This window comes from Oncorhynchus gorbuscha, linkage group LG08 (assembly GCF_021184085.1).
Source record: "Oncorhynchus gorbuscha isolate QuinsamMale2020 ecotype Even-year linkage group LG08, OgorEven_v1.0, whole genome shotgun sequence".
Lineage (NCBI taxonomy): Eukaryota > Metazoa > Chordata > Actinopteri > Salmoniformes > Salmonidae > Oncorhynchus > Oncorhynchus gorbuscha.
In genome coordinates, this window is record NC_060180.1 from 64,627,422 (window position 1) to 64,649,304 (window position 21,883).

Sequence of the window (21,883 nt, forward strand, 5' to 3'; positions counted from 1 at the left end):
CAATATGATTATACTCTTTGGTCAAGTATTTATTTTTAAGGCGATCCATGTAGAACCGGTACAAATCGAGAGGTTCAAGACATTACAGTAAATGAACTTCACCTCTAGTGTCGATGTGTTGATTCATGTGTTCTTCTGTGTGTGCAGTTCCACTTCAACCCAGCCCAGTCGGTGCTGGTGATGGAGGGAGAGGACCTGGAGAGTGTCAACACAGCCATGGCCAAGGTCTCCTACATCAACTCACGCCAATTCCCCACAGCAGGCCTCAGACAGCTACACATCACCACCACCGTACAGTGAGTATGGAACCCTATAGATGTGTATGTGTATGCACACCCACTGTAATCTGTCTCCCACACACAGACACACACACTGTAATCTGTCTCCCACACACATGCTCACACTCCTCAACCTCTTTTCCTTGCTCTCTCACACACAGTTTACAAGCGCAGACAAAGGTGCTTGAGCGCACAGACACACAAACATGATTCACACCAAGCACACAGAAAGACTTGTATCCCTTCACAGAATGTGTTTATCAAGCTTTCATTTGTGTATTTCACACAAACAAATACAGCAGAGGTAAAGAAATGTGGTTCTCTGGGGAAAGAGAGGGGGAAGTGTTTTGATGGTGGGAGAGTGAGAGAAAAGAGAGAGTCTACTGTGTGAAAGTGGAGTCCTTCAAAGGCATGTCCTCGGGTCAGTGTGTGGTGTGGGTGTGGGGGTGTGTGTACATCCGAGTCTCTGCCTTTGCTCGCTGTGTGTCCCCGGGTCAGTGTGTATCCGTGTTTGTGGCACGCTCTCAAGGTTAGTGTGTACATGCGTACGTTCCAGGTTGTGTGTGGGTCTGTTGTCTGGCGCGGCCTGTGGTCTCTCTGTGTCTGATGTGCTAATCAGGAGTGTTAGAGGGGAGAGGCATGTCCCTCTCTTTGCATCTCCCCTCAGTAACCACACCATTCCAACCCACCACGCCACGGCTGAGAGGGCCGCTGGGATGCCGTTGCGCCGTGGTTGCCATGGAGCTGTGGCACAGGGGCCAACATCTCGTCAGCTGATGATGAGGATATGAATGAGGCCCATGAAGGCAATCTGCTATGTCAGGGTTTCTCATGCCAGAGAGCACTCAGAGAGGGAAAGTTGATCATTAGACAAATATAGCTCTGTTAAGACTGGCTGGCTGATTGGTTGGCTGACTGGCTGGGTGGGTGACTGGCTGGCTGGGTGGGTGGGTGACTGGCTGGCTGATTGGGTGGCTGACTGGCTGATTGGCTGGGTGGGTGGGTGATTGGCGGGCTCGTTTTCTGTCTCTCTTTCTGTCTCCCTCTATTCCCTCATCCCCTCTGTCTTTCTCTCCCCCTCCTCTAGTCACCATTTCAAGAAAGTTATTGGATTTCAATGCTTTCAATGCTTCAATGATTGCAATGTTTTGCATGTATATGTAACAGCTCATGTGTTTATGCCATTACCTAACAGGAGAGAGAGAGAGAAGAGAAGAGAGAGAGACTTGTGCAGTCTTATAGGAGTAAATTAAATGTATTGGTAAACAAATGCAGGCCCAAAGCAAGACAGGAAGTGAGAGTGGATGAGTGGAGAGAAAGAAATAGTGTGATATAAGGAATGAAACAGGCCCAAATAAGAACAGGGCTGAGAAAGGATTGGGAGAAAAGTCAAAAAGGTGTGTGTATGTGTGTGAGTGTAGTATGTGTGTGTGTGTGTGTGTGTCTGTCTGTCTGTGTGTGAGTGTAGTATGTGTGTGAGTCTGTCTGTGTGTGTTTGTGAGTGTAGTATGTGTGTGAGTCTGTCTGTGTGTGTTTGTGAGTGTAGTGTGTGTGTGTGTGTGTGTGTGTGTGTGTGTGTGTGTGTGTGTGTGTGTGTGTGTGTGTGTGTGTGTGTGTGTGTGTGTGTGTGTGTGTGTGTGTGTGTGTGTGTGTGTGTGTGTGTGTGTGTGTGTGTGTGTGTGTGTGTGTGTGTGTGTGCCCCCTGTATGCGTGTCTACACCTGTTCACAGTTAAACAGTGAGGGAGGGGTCGGCCAAACCACGATTGTGGTGGATAGTGGACTCCTGTCACAGGAGCTGTAATAGGATTATTCGAACTCAGAACTCAGACCGCTGCCTTGTATAGAGAGAGACGGCTCCTCCTACACTCAGCAGAAATATGTCCCTGGCTATGTCTCAAACTGCACCCTATACTCTACATGGTGCACTACTTGTGATCAGGGCTCATAGGGTATATGTAGGCAACAGGGTGTAGTTTGGGAAGCAACTCCTTAATAGTGTTTCTGGTCAAATGGCATTTATTTAGTGAGGTCCGGATCCCATTGTGACGCAGAGAGGACACTATTTGGCCGAGGGACACTATTTGGCATGACAGGCCCTAGTTTAGTGTGGAGACTGTGCTACACCCCACAAATATTTTACTGATGTTGTTCAGGGTAATTGTTTGTGGAGTTACAGCCAATTTTGCTCATCGGATAAATCTACACACACGATTGCAGGTGCACGCACGCACACACACACACACACACACACACACACACACACACACACACACACACACACACACACACACACACACACACACACACACACACACACACACACACACACACCCACTTCCTATTCAAAGCCAGTTTGTAAGGTAATTATGGAGATCAACTAATCAGATATACACATACACACACATACATACATTTTTTTAAATAATTTATTTGTTTAACCTTTATTTAACCAGGTAGGCCAGTTGAGATCAAATTCTCATATACAAACTGCGACCTGGCCAAGATAAAGCAAAGCAGTGCGACAAAAACAACAACACAGAGTTACACTTAAACAAACATACACTCAATAGAAACAATAGAAAAATCTGTATGCAGTGTGTGCAAATGAAGTAAAGAGGTAAGGCAATAAATAGGCCAATAGTAGCGATGTAATTTCAATTTAGCAATTTACACTGGAGTGATCGATGTGCAGATGAGGATGTGCAAGTAGAAATACTGGTGTGCATTGACCCTGGGGTATTTTGGCCCTGACTCTGCACTGGCTGCCTCTATGCACACTCACCTGACTCCACACACACACACACACACACACACACACACACACACACACACACACACACACACACACACACACACACACACACACACACACACACACACACACACACACACACACACACACACACACACACACACACACACACACTTTTCATACACTGCTGCTACTCTATTTATTATCTATCCTGATTGCCTAGTCACTTTTACACTTACCTACATGTACATATTACTTCAACTCCTCGTACCTCTGCACATTGACTTTGTTCCGGTACTCCTTGTATATAAACCACGTTATTACTTCAACTCCTCGTACCTCTGCACATTGACTTTGTTCCGGTACTCCTTGTATATAAACCACGTTATTGTTATTTTGTGTTACTATTTCCTTATTGATCATTTGTCTCACTTTTTAACTCTGAATTGTTGAGAAAGGGCTCATCAGTAAGCCTTTCACAGTAAAGTCTACACCTGTTATATTCAGCGCCTTTGACAAATACATTGGATTTGATTTTGATTTGACACACACAACACACACACTTCCTATTCCAATACATGTAAATACACAGACACACACATCCCATTCAAAGCCAGTCTGTTATTTAGTTAAGGAGAACAATGCATCTAAGTACATGCTTTATTTAGGCCTAGACTTAGTGCAAGTACCATGGGAAAGCAGTCCAATCAGTAAGTTTAGCTAGTAAAGCCTGAAGCACTGTTATCATAGAAACAAATAGACTGTTTTTAATTAGCGTGGGAAAGTAAATATATGAATAAGTAAGTTAGTGAAGAGCACTTTTCACCGACCCTTGAAAAGAGTCATTTTGAGGCTTTAGGCGCCAGGGTTTGTATTAATCCTGAGAGACTGCGCTGCCCCCCTCAAACTGTAATGAACTTAGATGACAGCCAGCTTGTTTCCCCCAGAAGGCCTGGGTGGGAAGCTCCTCGCTCTGGGTAGGATATCCTTAGAATCTAGATCCCAGATCTAGGTTCAGCTTACCCTCCCCCTCCCCAAGTCGTAATCCAGTATGGATAAGTGCAAAATTGATCTTAAATCAGTGACTAGGGGAAACTTCATCTGAGGACTACTTAAACAGTAGTAACTGTGAAAGGTGTCAGAGAGAATGTCAAATCCAGAAGCAACTCCTAGCCCCTAAGCCCTTACCCCTAGGCACAAGTGTGTAGGAGGTAGGTACAGTGAATGTAGAAATATAACATTCAAATGTTTCTTTGTTTGGGGTTTTCATGTTAACCGTTGGCTGAGAAAGTGTTAAATTGTGTTGAAGAGAAAATGTGATAATTAGTATACAAATGTGAATGTGTGTGTTCGAGCCATCTGTCTCAAAAGCACATCACTCACTCCCAAATATTCTGAAAAGCTGTAGAGTTTGTTGCCAACAGAGACCACTTGCAAAAACAATGTGATGTCCACTTTCACAGTTGCCTCTATCACAATCTGTCTTTACAGTAACTGTCTCTGATCTCTGAAATTAAAATTAAAAGTGCCAAGTCATTCATTACCAGGACCAGAAAGAGTATTTAGACTGTGTCCTCTTGGGTGAAAGCACTCATTAATGGTGCCACACAATGCAATTTATTCTGATTCCAGTATCAAATGGCAATTATGTTCCCCTAATCTCTCTCACCCTCTTGTTCCTTATCTGTGGGCCAATTATCTACAAAAACTGCCCTGAACAATCGTGACCTGAGGAAAACAAGGTGCACTTTTTGCATCATCTGTCAATACACTAATGTCTATCTCTATTTTCTACTACTTTTCTCTTCTCCCCCTGGGAGCTCAGGTGTTTCGGGGAGGACATATGCATCTCCATCCCAGACATTAAGGCTTTAGTAATGGTCCTGCCACCCAGCGAGCCACGGATCACCATCGCTGGTTCAGATCAACTCGTCAGGCCTGCCGCCGACCTGCGTGGAGCCATGGGCGTGGCACCCTTCAAGGAGCTGCGCATCACCAGCACTGTAACCAAGGGTGACGGTGTGCCATTCAGAGCAGGTGGATGAGGGGCCGGTTACCGTGGATACATGTTGATCAGCATGATGTGATCCCAAGTAGTCAAGTTGTAAAAGTGTGTGTTTGTGCATCCGTGTCTGTGTTTGATTTTGTTTGTGTATATGTGTTTAGTCTACAGGCCTGGTGTTCTGGAGGCGATGCACAACCTGGATTACTGTGATGTCCTGGTGATCGGAGAGGAGCTCAACCCGGAGCAAGAGAGTCTGGAGATTCACCACAGCTCTCTAATGGGGAAACACCTGGACGCCACGAACTCCACCTCAGGAATATCCATATATGGTACGTGTAGTTGAAGTCGGAAGTTTACATACACATTAGCCAAATACATTTAAACTCAGTTTTTCACAATTCCTGACATTTAATCAGAGTAAAAAAATCCCTGTTTTAGGTCAGTTAGGATCACCACTTTATTTTAAGAATGTGAAATGTCAGAATAATAGTACAGTGATTATTTCAGCTTTTATTTATTTCATCACATTCCCAGTGGGTCAGAAGTTTACATACACTCAATTAGTATTTGGTAGCATTGCCTTTAAATTGTTTAACTTAGGTGAAACGTTTCGGGTAGTTTTCCACAAGCTTCCCACGATAAGATGGGTGAATTTTGGCCCATTCTTCCTCACAGAGCTGGTGTAACGGAGTCAGGTTTGTAAGCCTCCTTGCTCGCACACGCTTTTTCAGTTCTGCCCACAAATTTTCAATGGGATTGAGGTCAAGATATTTATATTAGTGTCTTGAGAAAAACACTGGGCCCAGTGCTGAGCCCTGGGGGACACCATCTATATTTGGTTGGGAACACCAGGAACACCCTTGGTAATACTGCCTTTTCTCCTGTCTTTTTCCCTAGGTGTGGACTCCATGGCCCATTATGAGGAGGCCCTCAGGCAGGTGCGCTACAGGAACTGGCGCCCGGCGACCCTGAGTAACAGGAGGTTCAGGCTCACCTGCTCTGAGCTCAATGGACGCTACACCAGTAATGAGTTTAACTTGGAGGTCAGGGATGAAACACATTCTATTCTCTCATATTTCTACCACTGCCTCTCTTCTGTCTTCATACCTATTTTAACACCTCTCTCTCCTTTTCTCACACTCCTGAACACTCTTTTTCGCCACATTTCTGCACCGTCACTTATCACCCAGCCCCATTTACCCTTTATCCCTGTCTGTCTTTGTCTGCATCAGTGCCATCTCCATACTGACTGATATGTTATTTGTCCCGCCCTCAGGTTAGCCTCGTTCACAAGGCAGCACCCGTAGAGCATGTCAATCACATGGCTGTCCAATCCCAGTACATGCGGTCGGTGCATCATCCACTGATGGTGCACTCTGTCAATTCCCACATCTCAGGTAAGGCACCCAGCAGTTCGCACACACACACACACACACACACACACACACACACACACACACACACACACACACACACACACACACACACACACACACACACACACACACACACACACACACACACACACACACACACACACACACACACACACACGGTGAAGACCTGAGGGTGTGTTTGGTTGAACTGGAGGGGGATCCAGATTAGGCTAAGCCTTCAGATCATACAGACACATGCTGTCTCTGTCTCCCTCTCTCAGGGTCACACACAGGCAAACACACACACACACACATACACAGGACTGAGTGATCCTCCCAAGGGTAGGGAGGACAGAGCACATGGCAGAGGGAACTGGGGATCTCTGCCCTATTGTGTACAGAGAGAACCGAGTGTAGAGACACAACTCAATGGAAAGAATGTGGCAGCAGATTTCTACGGTTTTACCACATGAACAGAAAGCCAGTCCCTCCATACTTTTTTATATTACATTAATAATACTCATATACACTACTTTCAATGTAATGAAACAGTGAAGTGATTTTGTCATTTCAGATGAACTTATCTTTTAACACATTTCTCCCCCCACAGGCACCCCTCCAGCTGCCACAGTCGTGGTAGTGATCTGTATCGCCGCCCTGGTGTGTATAGTGGTGCTAGGCATCTACAGGCTCCACAGTACACACCAGGACAGCTCCAAGAGTGAGGAGGATGGAGCCAAGGACCCAGAGATGGACTGGGACGACTCCACCCTCACCATCACAGTCAACCCTATGGAGGTGAGAGGACATTACACAAAGGAATTCCCAGAGAAGGCATTGTCAACTAAAATCAACTCCAAGGCACTTGTGAAGATCTGAATTGTTGAGACCTATTGAATTGACTGAATATGTGTAGGGGTTGAATGATTGATTAGGCCTACTCTAGGTCTAGTGGAATGGCTAGGGGTTGAATGATTGATTAGGCCTACTCTAGGTCTAGTGGAATGGCTAGGGGTTGAATGATTGATTAGGCCTACTCTAGGTCTAGTGGAATGGCTAGGGGTTGAATGATTGATTAGGCCTACTCTAGGTCTAGTGGAATGGCTAGGGGTTGAATGATTGATTAGGCCTACTCTAGGTCTAGTGGAATGGCTAGGGGTTGAATGATTGATTAGGCCTACTCTAGGTCTAGTGGAATGGCTAGGGGTTGAATGATTGATTAGGCCTACTCTAGGTCTAGTGGAATGGCTAGGGGTTGAATGATTGATTAGGCCTACTCTAGGTCTAGTGGAATGGCTAGGGGTTGAATGATTGATTAGGCCTAAGGGTTGATTTGTGACTGGGTTTTATTACATGTGTTTCATTACATTTATTACGTTGAACCTGTTTTGGTATTATATTTAGCGATTGGGTTTTGTAGCAAGGACTTTATTTTTGTCCTTTGATATGTTATATTATCAATGATTTCTGATCTATAGCTTTTACGTGTTCAGGTAGGCCTCCGTACAACAACAAACATATAAATAAGAGGGGTGCTCGACAACAATGACAGAAATTCAACAAAGGCTTGCCAAGAAAAAACTGTCAAAGACTAATTCAAGGTGTTGTTGATTGGTGAGAAGTAGGCATTGGTCTGAAGCCCAAAAAGAAAGTAAATTCAAGTGAGCACCACAATGCCTATTCCACCCATGCTCTACCAAGGTTTTCCAGCACCACAATGCCTATTCCACCCATGCTCTACCAAGGTTTTCCACCCATGCTCTACCAAGGTTTTCCACCCATGCTCTACCAAGGTTTTCCACCCATGCTCTACCAAGGCTTTCCAGCACCACAATGCCTATTCCACCCATGCTCTACCAAGGTTTTCCAGCACCACAATGCCTATTCCACCCATGCTCTACCAAGGTTTTCCAGCACCACAATGCCTAATCCACCCATGCTCTACCAAGGTTTTCCAGCACCACAATGCCTATTCCACCCATGCTCTACCAAGGTTTTCCAGCACCACAGTGCCTATTCCACCCATGCTCTACCAAGGTTTTCCAGCACCACAATGCCTATTCCACCCATGCTCTACCAAGGTTTTCCAGCATCACAAGGTCTACTCCACCCATGCTCTACCAAGGTTTTCCAGCATCACAAGGTCTACTCCACCCATGCTCTACCAAGGTTTTCCAGCATCACAAGGTCTACTCCACCCATGCTCTACCAAGGTTTTCCAGCATCACAAGGTCTACTCCACCCATGCTCTACCAAGGTTTTCCAGCACCACAATGCCTATTCCACCCATGCTCTACCAAGGTTTTCCAGCATCACAAGGTCTACTCCACCCATGCTCTACCAAGGTTTTCCAGCATCACAAGGTCTACTCCACCCATGCTCTACCAAGGTTTTCCAGCATCACAAGGTCTACGCCACCCATGCTCTACCAAGGTTTTCCAGCATCACAAGGTCTACTCCACCCATACTCTACCAAGGTTTTCCAGCACCACAATGCCTATTCCACCCATGCTCTACCAAGGTTTTCCAGCACCACAATGCCTATTCCACCCATGCTCTACCAAGGTTTTCCACCCATGCTCTACCAAGGTTTTCCACCCATGCTCTACCAAGGTTTTCCACCCATGCTCTACCAAGGCTTTCCAGCACCACAATGCCTATTCCACCCATGCTCTACCAAGGTTTTCCAGCACCACAATGCCTATTCCACCCATGCTCTACCAAGGTTTTCCAGCACCACAATGCCTAATCCACCCATGCTCTACCAAGGTTTTCCAGCACCACAATGCCTATTCCACCCATGCTCTACCAAGGTTTTCCAGCACCACAGTGCCTATTCCACCCATGCTCTACCAAGGTTTTCCAGCACCACAATGCCTATTCCACCCATGCTCTACCAAGGTTTTCCAGCATCACAAGGTCTACTCCACCCATGCTCTACCAAGGTTTTCCAGCATCACAAGGTCTACTCCACCCATGCTCTACCAAGGTTTTCCAGCATCACAAGGTCTACTCCACCCATGCTCTACCAAGGTTTTCCAGCATCACAAGGTCTACTCCACCCATGCTCTACCAAGGTTTTCCAGCACCACAATGCCTATTCCACCCATGCTCTACCAAGGTTTTCCAGCATCACAAGGTCTACTCCACCCATGCTCTACCAAGGTTTTCCAGCATCACAAGGTCTACTCCACCCATGCTCTACCAAGGTTTTCCAGCATCACAAGGTCTACGCCACCCATGCTCTACCAAGGTTTTCCAGCATCACAAGGTCTACTCCACCCATACTCTACCAAGGTTTTCCAGCACCACAATGCCTATTCCACCCATGCTCTACCAAGGTTTTCCAGCACCACAATGCCTATTCCACCCATGCTCTACCAAGGTTTTCCACCCATGCTCTACCAAGGTTTTCCACCCATGCTCTACCAAGGTTTTCCACCCATGCTCTACCAAGGCTTTCCAGCACCACAATGCCTATTCCACCCATGCTCTACCAAGGTTTTCCAGCACCACAATGCCTATTCCACCCATGCTCTACCAAGGTTTTCCAGCACCACAATGCCTAATCCACCCATGCTCTACCAAGGTTTTCCAGCACCACAATGCCTATTCCACCCATGCTCTACCAAGGTTTTCCAGCACCACAATGCCTATTCCACCCATGCTCTACCAAGGTTTTCCAGCACCACAATGCCTATTCCACCCATGCTCTACCAAGGTTTTCCAGCATCACAAGGTCTACTCCACCCATGCTCTACCAAGGTTTTCCAGCATCACAAGGTCTACTCCACCCATGCTCTACCAAGGTTTTCCAGCATCACAAGGTCTACTCCACCCATGCTCTACCAAGGTTTTCCAGCATCACAAGGTCTACTCCACCCATGCTCTACCAAGGTTTTCCAGCACCACAATGCCTATTCCACCCATGCTCTACCAAGGTTTTCCAGCATCACAAGGTCTACTCCACCCATGCTCTACCAAGGTTTTCCAGCATCACAAGGTCTACTCCACCCATGCTCTACCAAGGTTTTCCAGCATCACAAGGTCTACTCCACCCATGCTCTACCAAGGTTTTCCAGCATCACAAGGTCTACTCCACCCATACTCTACCAAGGTTTTCCAGCACCACAATGCCTATTCCACCCATGCTCTACCAAGGTTTTCCAGCACACAGCTTTGACCTACTACAGTTACCTACTACAGCTATGTCGGTCTATTGTACTTCAAACAATGTGTATGCAAGTTGCTTAGGATTCAACCCTTCTTAAACAGTACGTTTCTAGCTAGCTAACAAAGCTCTGTCAAGTTGGTTGTTGATCATTGCTAGACAGCCATTTTCATGTTTTGCCATAGATCTTCAAGTAGATTAAAACTGTACCTCGGCCACTCAGGAACATTCACTGTCTTCTTGGTAAACAACTCCAGTGTAGATTTGGCCTTATGTTTTAGGTAATTGTTCTGCTGAAAGGTGAATGAATCTCCCAGTGTCTGGTGGAAAGCAGAGAGAAGCAGGATTTCCTCTAGGATGTTGCCTGTGCTTATCTCCATTCCACTTCTTTTTTATTCCTGAAAAATGACCCAGTCCTTAACGATGATAAAATATGGAGAGTGGTATTCAGTAATGTGTTGTATTGGATTTGCCCCAAACATAACACTTTGTATTCAGGACAAAAGGTGAATTGCTTTGCCACATTTTTTGCAGTATTACTTTAGTGCAAACGGGATGCATGTTTTGGAATATTTTTATTCCACTCTCACTTTCTCCTATCGCAGACATTGAATTCTGTAAATGTTTTAAAGTCACCATTTACCAATAGGTGCGAGGAATAAAATAAAAAAATAATTTAAAAAACTCCCTGGCCTTTGTGGTTGAATCTGTGTTTGAAACTCACTGCTCGACTGAGGGACCTTACAGGTCATTAATTGTATTTGGGGTACAGAGAGCCATTCAAAAAATCCATGCAATTTATGAAGCACATTTTTACTCCTGGACTTATTTAGTCTTGCCATAACAAAGGGGTTGAATACTTATTGACTGAAGACATTTCAGCTTTTCATTTTTAATTCATTGGTATAAAATAATGTCAGTGGTAAAAATTCAACAATCTAAATGTAATCCATTTAAAATTCAACAATCTAAATGTAATCCATTTAAAATTCAACAATCTAAATGTAATCCATTTAAAATTCAACAATCTAAATGTAATCCATTTAAAATTCCTTCTGTAACACAAATATTTGGGTGTCTGTGAAAGCGGCGGTACAGAGACCCTAAAACATGTAGGGTAATAGAAATGAGAGAGAAATTATTCTTCACTTTCTATTACCCTTAATCTTAGGATCCATGGTGTCGAAGATTGTTCCTATGATTATTTTGTGCTATTGTTTGCCATTCACCTTGAATCATGTTATTTACATTGCTGTGTGTCTGTAAACCACTATAAATAGGAGCTAAGTGCAATGCAGGTAACACTGAGGAAGATGTCAGCTTGACATCATGTCATTCACCTGTACTTCTCATCTTGAACAATGGATTCAACTGAGCAAAAATAAATACATCTCTCCCATTTTTGTTGAGTGCCCCAACTCTCTGCCTTGAATGAGTCATTTTGGATGTTTTTACAGACACGCCCTTATGTTACAGTATTTTTAAAGTGTCTTCTACATATTGGAAGAGTAATTCTCTGTTCCACTGTGTTCTTTCCCGTAGAACGTCGGAGAGCCTCAGACGGTGGAGGAGGAGGTAAATGAGGAAGAGGAAGATGAACAGGTAGGCGACATCACGAGTGCAGAGTCTGACGACAGTGATGAAACAGAGGAAGAGGAGGACGACGAGAAGGAAGTGAAGGAGAGCAAGCTGAAGAGCAAGCTGGAATGGGATAGCTCTTCGATAACATATTAATCTTTCACGCATGCGCACATGCACATACACACATACACACACACCTACATATACAGAATTTGCTAAGTCAGTCAATCAGTTGTGAAAACAGCTACCCATCAAGTTTGCCACTGTCCAATGTTTTATGTTCAATGTCGCTCTCTTCTGGTCAAAATAAGGCATTACACACAATGATTAATTGTTTTCTGACGAACCAGTGGAGCTTATTTTCTCATATTTTGGTGTAACTAATAGTTCCTATTTAAAACCACCATTGACAACACAATAGGTAGGGCCAATTGAAAATTCAGTTGCACAAGCACATTTCCACCTTATATCCAATGGCTCGTTCATCTGTGTTTCATTATTTCTGGGTTTGGGCATGAAACATTGGACAGCACATTTTCCTCTTATCTTCCTCAATTGCTGTTGAGTTACTAATACAAAAAGATTATTGAATGCATTCATTGTAAATACCTTCTTTTGCATTAATACAAAATTATGCATTTCTTGGATTTTGAGATTGTATTTCATTCATTTGAAATCTTGGAAATATATTTGAGGTCTTCTGAAAAATGGACTTACAAATTATCATTAGCATATTTAATTTATTTAAGGTATTTTAAGAGCCAATGTATTTACAAAACTAATTTTGAACATTTTTGATAGTCTCATTTTTCTTTCTGTCTGCCTGGTTCATGTTCTTGGACATATGAAACCAAGAGAAGTTCCTGTATGTTTTTATAAATCCCTCGTGAATATAGCAAGTAGTGTAGCTGAACTATCATTCACCTTGTGCTTGGTTCAATCCGTGGCGTTGAAGACCTGCGCTTCAATACGCAACAGATGTAAAGGCAATGTTCACTGCATAGGATGGCTCAATTACCTTTACCAATCGCACTATAGCGCAGATCTTCAGCGCTACGGATTGAATCGAGCCCCTTGTCTCCCACCTACCTCTCTTCAAACTGTATGTTTAAACCTGCTTGCATCAGAGGCAGGGCATTTTGAGTAGTTTAGTTTCTCCTAACCACAGATCTAGGATCAGCTTACCCTCCTTCACCTAACTTTAACCGTTAGAAAGGAAAATGCTAAACTGATCTTAGATCAGCACTCATGGTCATGCCTCTATCTGTATTTTCCGTTGACTTGTGTCCATCTACTTCTTAGTCTGAGATGAGGGCCTGAGAATAGACACTTAACAGGATAGTTAACCCCATAATAAAGTTTGTCCGTTGTTTTTATACATCAAAAGTGGTATAAAGTCCATAAGTTGTGTAAATGTTTTATGCCATGTGTTGTTTAAAATGTATGGGTCTGACAGCACATTTTGGGGTGAACTATCCCTTTAGTCACCACCTGAGGGCAACATCATACAAAATCCCTATTCTCGGTTTGACAGGTTGGCATTTTTAGCCTGGGCAGAGACAATTTATCACATTCTCTTTGGCTGTCTTTACACAGGCAGACCATTTTTGGGGACACAACCAAATTCACATAGAAATATGAGTTATGGAGCTGTCACTCATTGAAAGCAAGTCTAAGAAGCGGTAGTTCAGTTCTATGTGCACTTTTTCTATGCTACCCGTTCTTAAGTTTTGTTTTTGCATCTTTTACTTTTGGTTTTGTACAGCAGCTTCAAAAAGCTGAAAATATGATATGTTTGGTTATGGAAAATACATTTCAAAGCAGTTTAGATGGTAAAATGATTCTCTTCACAAAGAAATTAGGCAAATTGTATAAACCAGGAAATGGAGCAATTTCTGCACATGGCACCTTTCAACACTTGGAATTTCTGTGTTAAATCATTGTATATATATTGATTGGTATTTTGACCAATCAGATCAGCTCTGAAAAATATCTGATATGAAAAGATATGATTGGTCAAATGACCAATTAGTGGAAAACCCCAAAATGGGCTGCCTGGGTGCATCTCAAAGGGCTGAATTGTCTTCTTCACCTTGTCTCCTTTCCTTCACATGTCACCTTGTCTCCTTTCCTTCACATGCCCATCGAAAAAACACCGGTAAGGTGAAAGCAAACTGATGGGTTCCATTGCCTACCCAAATTTTGCTTTCACCAGCTCAATTCATGTCCATATAGATTAAGGAAAGGAGACAAAGAGAGGTATCCACTTCTGACTATTGAGATACCCTCTCATGTTGTTGTTGTTCTATGATAAACCACCTCTGTCCGGAGTGCCACTGTAAGAAACCAGAAACTATTGATCCTCACGCTCATTCTCTGGTGGCCTGTAACAGGGCTGCTGTAGCTGAATCTAGCCAACTCCTTTCTGACCCCTTGATTTTCCCAGAATGCCACTCTAAACTCTGCATCCGTTACATGTTTATGTCTGTAACAGTGGTTAGAACTCTTCCCCGTCGGCCTTAATGCCTGTGGTTGTGATGTCATCATCGTGAGACGAGCCTTTCCCATTGCCTTGTTTCACCCCATCTTTACACCAAGTGTGTCATAGAGGAGTAAAAATAAACTTTTGCATATAACTGTGTCAAAACAGTTAAAGACAGTTATTTTATATATATGTTTCATTTATTTTTGTTTTTGTAAAGGTTTTTTTTTCTTTTCTTCTCTTTGGTGGTCACAGCAGCACTTTCTGTACATTGACCAATAAAGACTTGTTTTAGAATCTACAGTATATGTGTCTTCTCTCTCTCTATATGTGAGGACAATAATGTGTGATGTCCTGTCTGGCTGCTTCATAACCTAGTATGCCTAGAATTGTATAAGGACTTTGATAGGCTACATTTTACAGTGTGACTGCTTCAATTTGACTGGGGATAGCTTTATTTGTGACCTACAGGTACAAATTAGAATTGTGCAATAGCAGACCGTAAGAGAGTTACAAACGTTGATTTTTTTGTGTTAGCAATTAGACATTGTTCTAATTGCTAGTTACCCCTTAGTACCCTAATGTTGGTGCTAGCAAGCAAGCAAGCTAGGTTGAGCTAGGTATCAACAGCCAATTCAATAGGGTTTGGAAAATAGTGCGTTTCAATAAAAATGCGATCTTGCGGAGTATTTACATACAGTTCAGTTTTCTCCAAAATTGGTACCGCTCTGTTTACGTCCCTCGCCCATGAACACATCGCCCACCGGTCCCCCACTCCTTCATTCAAAAATAATTAATGGGCTTCCGTTTTTTCACCTGTTGCACCACTCGCTGTGCCCGGTCTAAGGCACTGCATCTCCGTGCAAGAGGGGTCACTACAATCCCTGGTTCGAATCCAGACTGTATCACATCCGACCGTGGTTGGGAGTCCCATAGGGCGGCGCACAATTGGCACAGCTTCGTCCGGTTTTGGCTGGGGTAGGCTGCCATTGTAAATAAGAATTTGTTCTTAACTGACTTGCCTCGTTAAATAAAGATTACATTTTAAGTTAAAAATACAAAAAAATTATACTGTATGTGGATCTTGTTTGAAGCTGTAGGCTTTTTCATGAAAAACAGCCTACATAAATAGATGGGCTGCATTTCAATTTCAGCTCAGATTGCCAGCATCTTGTGCATCAACAACTCGCAAGGAGAACATTTTTGCCCATGCTAGTCTCTCACCTACACTGCCCATCATGTGCCAAAGGCCTCTAAAGAATATTCCCTCTCCTCTGTGGCCACTTCACATGTGACCTGTGCATGAGCACCATTGAGAGGGATTGCTACTGTGAGGACGCGCAGTCACACGGCCAATGCCCTGAGTGCCACAAACTGTTTCCCAACCTACCCTCTTCAGAGTGGGACTTCCCACTGGTAGGACATGTCCTCCAGCACCTGACAGAGCAGAATGATATTGGGCAGTGAGACAGAGTCAACCAGGGGGGAGGAAGTCCCTTTGTGGTTTGTGCCACATGGGCAGGCGAGGAGTGAAATTCTGCCAGACCTGCGAGCTCAATTACTGCTAGATATTCCTGAAGAACCCTCACATCCGGGCCCGTACTGTTCTCATGTTTTATTGGCGCCCATTATGGAGCTACTGTTTCAGTGACGGAACAGGAGATTGCGAGGTGTGTATATACATTTTTCACAGCTCAGCACCGATAGCCGAGGTTAAAAACAAGGTGACTGGACTGAGAATTACATCATCTCACCTGCTCCAATGTTCTCTTTTCTATGCATGTCTTTCAATGAATCTTTCATAGAAAGATGTTTCATTTTCGTATACAGTATGGCACAATAAAAAGACATGCATTTCAAAAGTTGCTTATACAGAGAAATACAGGTGAGCACAGTAGTGCATCATCATTCCTGTCCATATCATAGTCATAAGAGAAAGCATTCGGCCTATACTAGCAAGCACAATGAGGCAGACGGACGTTTTACAACAATAAACACAGCCAAAAAAAGGAATGATGAGATCTCAGCCTCATAGATGATGCTTTGTAGGCTACATCTCGAAAAAATAATTACATTACAGCTTCTCGGTTGTTTTCATTGTGGCGGGAGCCGCAGCCTAATCGCATCATTACTGATAATGTTAATTAGAAACTCCAAAACCTTGGCCAGACAGCAAATGTTAACAGTCAATTACTGTATCCCCTTGATGGTCGTTGAGGTTAATTGCATTTGTATTAGTGGGCTGTTAAAGCCCAATGATGAGGCACAACCAGTGTTATTATGAAGCATGCTGCCTGCATGGCCAATGGCTTTGTCCTTGTCTTCCATTTCTAACTAATAACTCATCTCTCAGCCTCACCAATGTAAACGACCATAGATGAGAGATACATCTGAAGTCATTGTAGTAACAGAGATGAAGTCGACCCAAGAGCATACAGTGGGGCAAAAAAGTATTTAGTCAGCCACAAATTGTGCAAGTTCTCCCACTTAAAAAGATGAGAGGGGCCTGTAGTTTTCATCATAGGTACACTTCAACTATGAGAGAGAAAATGAGAAAAAAAAATCCAGAAAATCACATTGTAGGATTTTTTATTAATTTATTTGCAAATTATGGTGGAAAATAAGTATTTGGTCAATAACAAAAGTTTATCTCAATACTTTGTTATATACCCTTTGTTGGCAATGACAGAGGTCAAACGTTTTCTGTAAGTCTTCACAAGGTGTTCACACACTGTTGCTGGTATTTTGCCCCATTCCTTCATGCAGATCTCCTCTAGAGCAGTGATGTTTGGGGGCTGTTGCTGGGCAACACGGACTTTCAACTCCTCTAAAGATTTTCTATGGGGTTGAGATCTGGAGACTGGCTAGGCCACTCCAGGCCATGAAATGCTTCTTACGAAGCCACTCCTTCATTGCCATGGCGTTGTGTTTGGGATCATTGTCATGCTGAAAGACCCAGCCACGTTTCATCTTCAATGCCCTTGCTGATGGAAGGAGGTTTTCACTCAAAATCTCACGATACATGGCCCCATTCATTCTTTCCTTTACACAGATCAGTCGTCCTGGTCCCTTTGCAGAAAAACAGCACCAAAGCATGATGTTTCCACCCCCATGCTTCACAGTAGGTATGGTGTTCTTTGGATGCAACTCAGCATTCTTTGTCCTCCAAACACGACGAGTTGAGTTTTTACCAAAAAGTTATATTTCAGTTTCATCTGACCATATGACATTCTCCCAATCTTCTTCTGGATCATCCAAATGCTCTCTAGCAAACTTCAGACGGGCCTGGACATGTACTGGCTTAAGCAGGGGGACACGTCTGGCACTGCAGGATTTGAGTCCCTGGCGGCGTAGTGTGTTACTGATGGTAGGCTTTGTTACTTTGGTCCCAGCTCTCTGCAGGTCATTCACTAGGTCCCCCCGTGTGGTTCTGGGATTTTTGCTCACCGTTCTTGCGATCATTTTGACCCCATGGGGTGAGATCTTGCGTGGAGCCCCAGATTGAGGGAGATTATCAGTGGTCTTGTATGTCTTCCATTTCCTAATAATTGCTCCCACAGTTGATTTCTACAAACCAAGCTGCTTACCTATTGCAGATTCAGTCTTCCCAGCCTGGTGCAGGTCTACAATTTTGTTTGGAGTGTGACTGTTTGAGGTTGTGGACAGGTGTCTTTTATACTGATAACAAGTTCAAACAGGTGCCTATTATACAGGTAACGAGTGGAGGACAGAGGTGCCTCTTAAAGAAGAAGTTACAGGTCTGTGAGAGTTTGTAGGTGACCAAATACGTATTTTCCACCATAATTTGCAAATAAATTCATTCAAAATCCTACAATGTGATTTTCTAGATTTTTCTTTTCTCATTTTGTCTGTCATAGTTGAAGTGTACCTATGATGACAATTACAGGCCTCTCTCATCTTTTTAAGTGGGAGTATTTGCACAATTGGTGGCTGACTAAATACTAAAGACTTTATTACCCCACTGTATCTGTTCCCATAACTCACTGCACAGGTAGTATTAAGTTGAGGGCCTCTACCAAGACCACAGTTATAGCCAAGTTATCCCTCACAAATGCAAGTGATGCTACAACATCCAAATAAAATATGGTGCATTATGAAAAGTGTTGAGACCTCTTGACTTTTTCCACATTTTGTAACGTTACAGCCTTATTCTAAACATTTTTAAATTGTTTATTTTCTCTCATCAATCTACACACAATACCCCATAGTGACAAAGCAAAAACAGACATTAATACATTTCTGCAAATTTCTGTAAATCAAATGAGTCTCATAGAAAAGGGTCTGAATACTTACGCAAATAAGGTATTTCTGTTTTTTTATTTTTAATAAATCAATTTTAGAATAAGGCTGTAATGTAACAAAATGTGGAAAAAGTTAAGGGGTCTGAATAGTTTTCAAATGCATAATATATTCCTCTTCAGTTGGATTTGTTCCGACCTCCCCCCCCCCTTTTTTTTCTTTTTACAGCTCCAATAGACTTCTCACTAGCTCCAATAGACTTCTCACTAGCTCCAATAGACTTCTCACTAGCTCCAATAGACTTCTCACTAGCTCCAATAGACTTCTCACTAGCTCCAATAGACTTCTCACTAGCTCCAATAGACTTCTCACTAGCTCCAATAGACTTCTCACTAGCTCCGCTCCAATAGACTTCTCACTAGCTCAGCTCCAATAGACTTCTCACTAGCTCCAATAGACTTCTCACTAGCTCCAATAGACTTCTCACTAGCTCCAATAGACTTCTCACTAGCTCCAATAGACTTCTCACTAGCTCCAATAGACTTCTCACTAGCTCCAATAGACTTCTCACTAGCTCCACACAGACTTCTCACTAGCTCCACGCAGACTTCTCACTAGCTCCAATAGACTTCTCACTAGCTCCAATAGACTTCTCACTAGCTCCAATAGAATTCTCACTAGATCCAATAGACTTCTCACTAGCTCCAATAGACTTCTCACTTGCTCCAATAGACTTCTCACTAGATCCAATAGACGTGTGTCCACTTGAAAAGTAACACTAAAAAGAACAATTGACTGTTTATAAAAAAAGTTCAGTCCAAAGCATTGCCCCAAAGCGATTATATTTCACTATTCCAAGGTCAGCATGCGTAGAATACAAAGATGTACTTACCGAAGAAGGCCAGAAGAGGGAGAGCACTACCTTTCTTGGGCTGGGAGAGGATCCAAGTGCAGTTTTGTGTAAACCGTTATAAAAGGCATCCGGTGCTGCCTCTCTCCTCTGGTTTAACCTCACTGCCCGTACAGTATATATCACAGGACCAGTCACGACTTCTAATAGAACTCTATGTACAGTTCCCTGATTCCTTGTGTCTCTATGTCTCTCGGCCGGGTTGATCCATCAATCCATCTGTTTGTGTGTGTGTCCTTTCTGTCCTTTCTGTCCTTTCTGTCCTTTCCTGTGCAGGTCCTGTCTCCTGTCTCTAATCCGTCACATCCGTTCATCCTCCGGGACGGAGCTGCCGTTTATGGGTCACAATTTATTAAGCTATTAACTTTTATGACCATTCCTTCACCATCACACACATGCCTTGAGCCTACGGATAGACCCTGGATGGGTACTGGATGGATGGACACACACACACACACACACGTGCACAAACACATATATACACAAACACACAAGCACACATACAGGCACACCCACACACACACATATATGCACAAACACATAAGCACACACACACAGGCAAACATACACAGGCACACATATACACACACACACCTGAGCACACAAACACACATTAGCACACACATATATGCAGACACACACACACTCACTTACAGATACTGCACACACACAGTCCCTCGCCTCATCTGAGGTCATAAAAACAGGGATCTATTACTGAGCTTGAGTTGCCGGGCATGTCATGTCCCAGAACCATACGGGACATAACACACACAAATCACACACCTACTATTCACTACTAAGGGCACTGAGCTGTGTTTGTTTGTGTCTAAATGTTTTTCAGTGGAAATAAATGTGATGTTGATGATTACACAATTTCATAAGTGAAGGTTGGTGTCTTTTAACAGTGTTACCATAAAACTACACAGATTAAATGGACTGAAATGTTATGTAATTGTGTGTGTGTAAGTGTAGTGCATGTGTATATAACTATGTGTACTTGGTGTGTACATGGTATGTGTGTTTTCACGAGTGTGCATGAGTGTGTTCCCTGAAGCAGGGCAGGTTAGATCTCATTAAATGCTCTTCCTGGCAACAAGGGGGATAACTTTATTTGAGATTCTCCAGTGCTGTAAGAGAGAACACATACGCCAAATGTACAGTACATAGTTCCAAACTAAGGTGACTTGTGTGCTGGAGTGTTGGCACGAGAATGCTTTGTTGGTGTGTGAAATCAAACCAGTGAAAATGTGTCACTGGCACTAGAACACCAATGAAACTGGCATTGAAGTTTTGGAACACAGCTCCATATTAAAATAAAAGAAAACAGTAGTTGCAAAACAATTCCTGTGTCTGTCTGGCTGGCTGTCTGTCTGTCCATAGCACAAACACACAGGCACAATCTATCTATCTACAGTATCTATCTATCTATCTATAGTATCTATCTACAGTATCTATCTATCTACAGTATCTATCTATCTACATTATCTATCCATCTATCTATAGTATCTATCTACAGTATCTATCTATCTACAGTATCTATCTATCTACAGTATCTATCTATCTATAGTATCTATCTACAGTATCTATCCATCTATCTATCTATAGTATCTATCTACAGTATCTATCTATCTACAGTATCTATCTATCTATCTATCTATAGTATCTATCTACAGTATCTATCCATCTATCTATCTATAGTATCTATCTACAGTATCTATCCATCTATCTATCTATAGTATCTATCTATCTACAGTATATATCCATCTATCCATCTATCTATCTATAGTATCTATCTACAGTATCTATCTATAGTATCTATCTACAGTATCTATCTATCTATCTATCTATCTATAGTATCTATCTACAGTATCTATCTATCTATAGTATCTATCTACAGTATCTATCTATCTACAGTATCTATCTATCTATCTATCTACAGTATCTATCTACAGTATCTATCTATCTATCTATCTATCTATCTATCTATCTATCTATCTATCTATCTATCTATCTATCTATCTATCTATCTATCTATCTATCTATCTACAGTATCTATCTATCTACAGT

General features: G+C 42.9%; 1 protein-coding gene across 1 annotated transcript in view; it reads left to right on the forward strand.

Annotated features, from left to right (window-relative positions):
* The window catches only part of LOC124041997 (calsyntenin-2-like), a 168,142-nt gene extending 153,200 nt beyond the window's left edge, over window positions 1-14,942 (forward strand). The window contains exons 11-17 of the mRNA XM_046360244.1: window positions 148-296; window positions 4,857-5,068; window positions 5,198-5,365; window positions 5,934-6,079; window positions 6,313-6,433; window positions 7,023-7,210; window positions 12,126-14,942. Coding sequence (XP_046216200.1) covers window positions 148-296; window positions 4,857-5,068; window positions 5,198-5,365; window positions 5,934-6,079; window positions 6,313-6,433; window positions 7,023-7,210; window positions 12,126-12,317 — 1,176 coding nt within the window. The 3' untranslated portion in view covers window positions 12,318-14,942. The remainder of the gene's footprint in view (window positions 1-147; window positions 297-4,856; window positions 5,069-5,197; window positions 5,366-5,933; window positions 6,080-6,312; window positions 6,434-7,022; window positions 7,211-12,125) is intronic.
* Window positions 14,943-21,883: the final 6,941 nt, after the last annotated feature.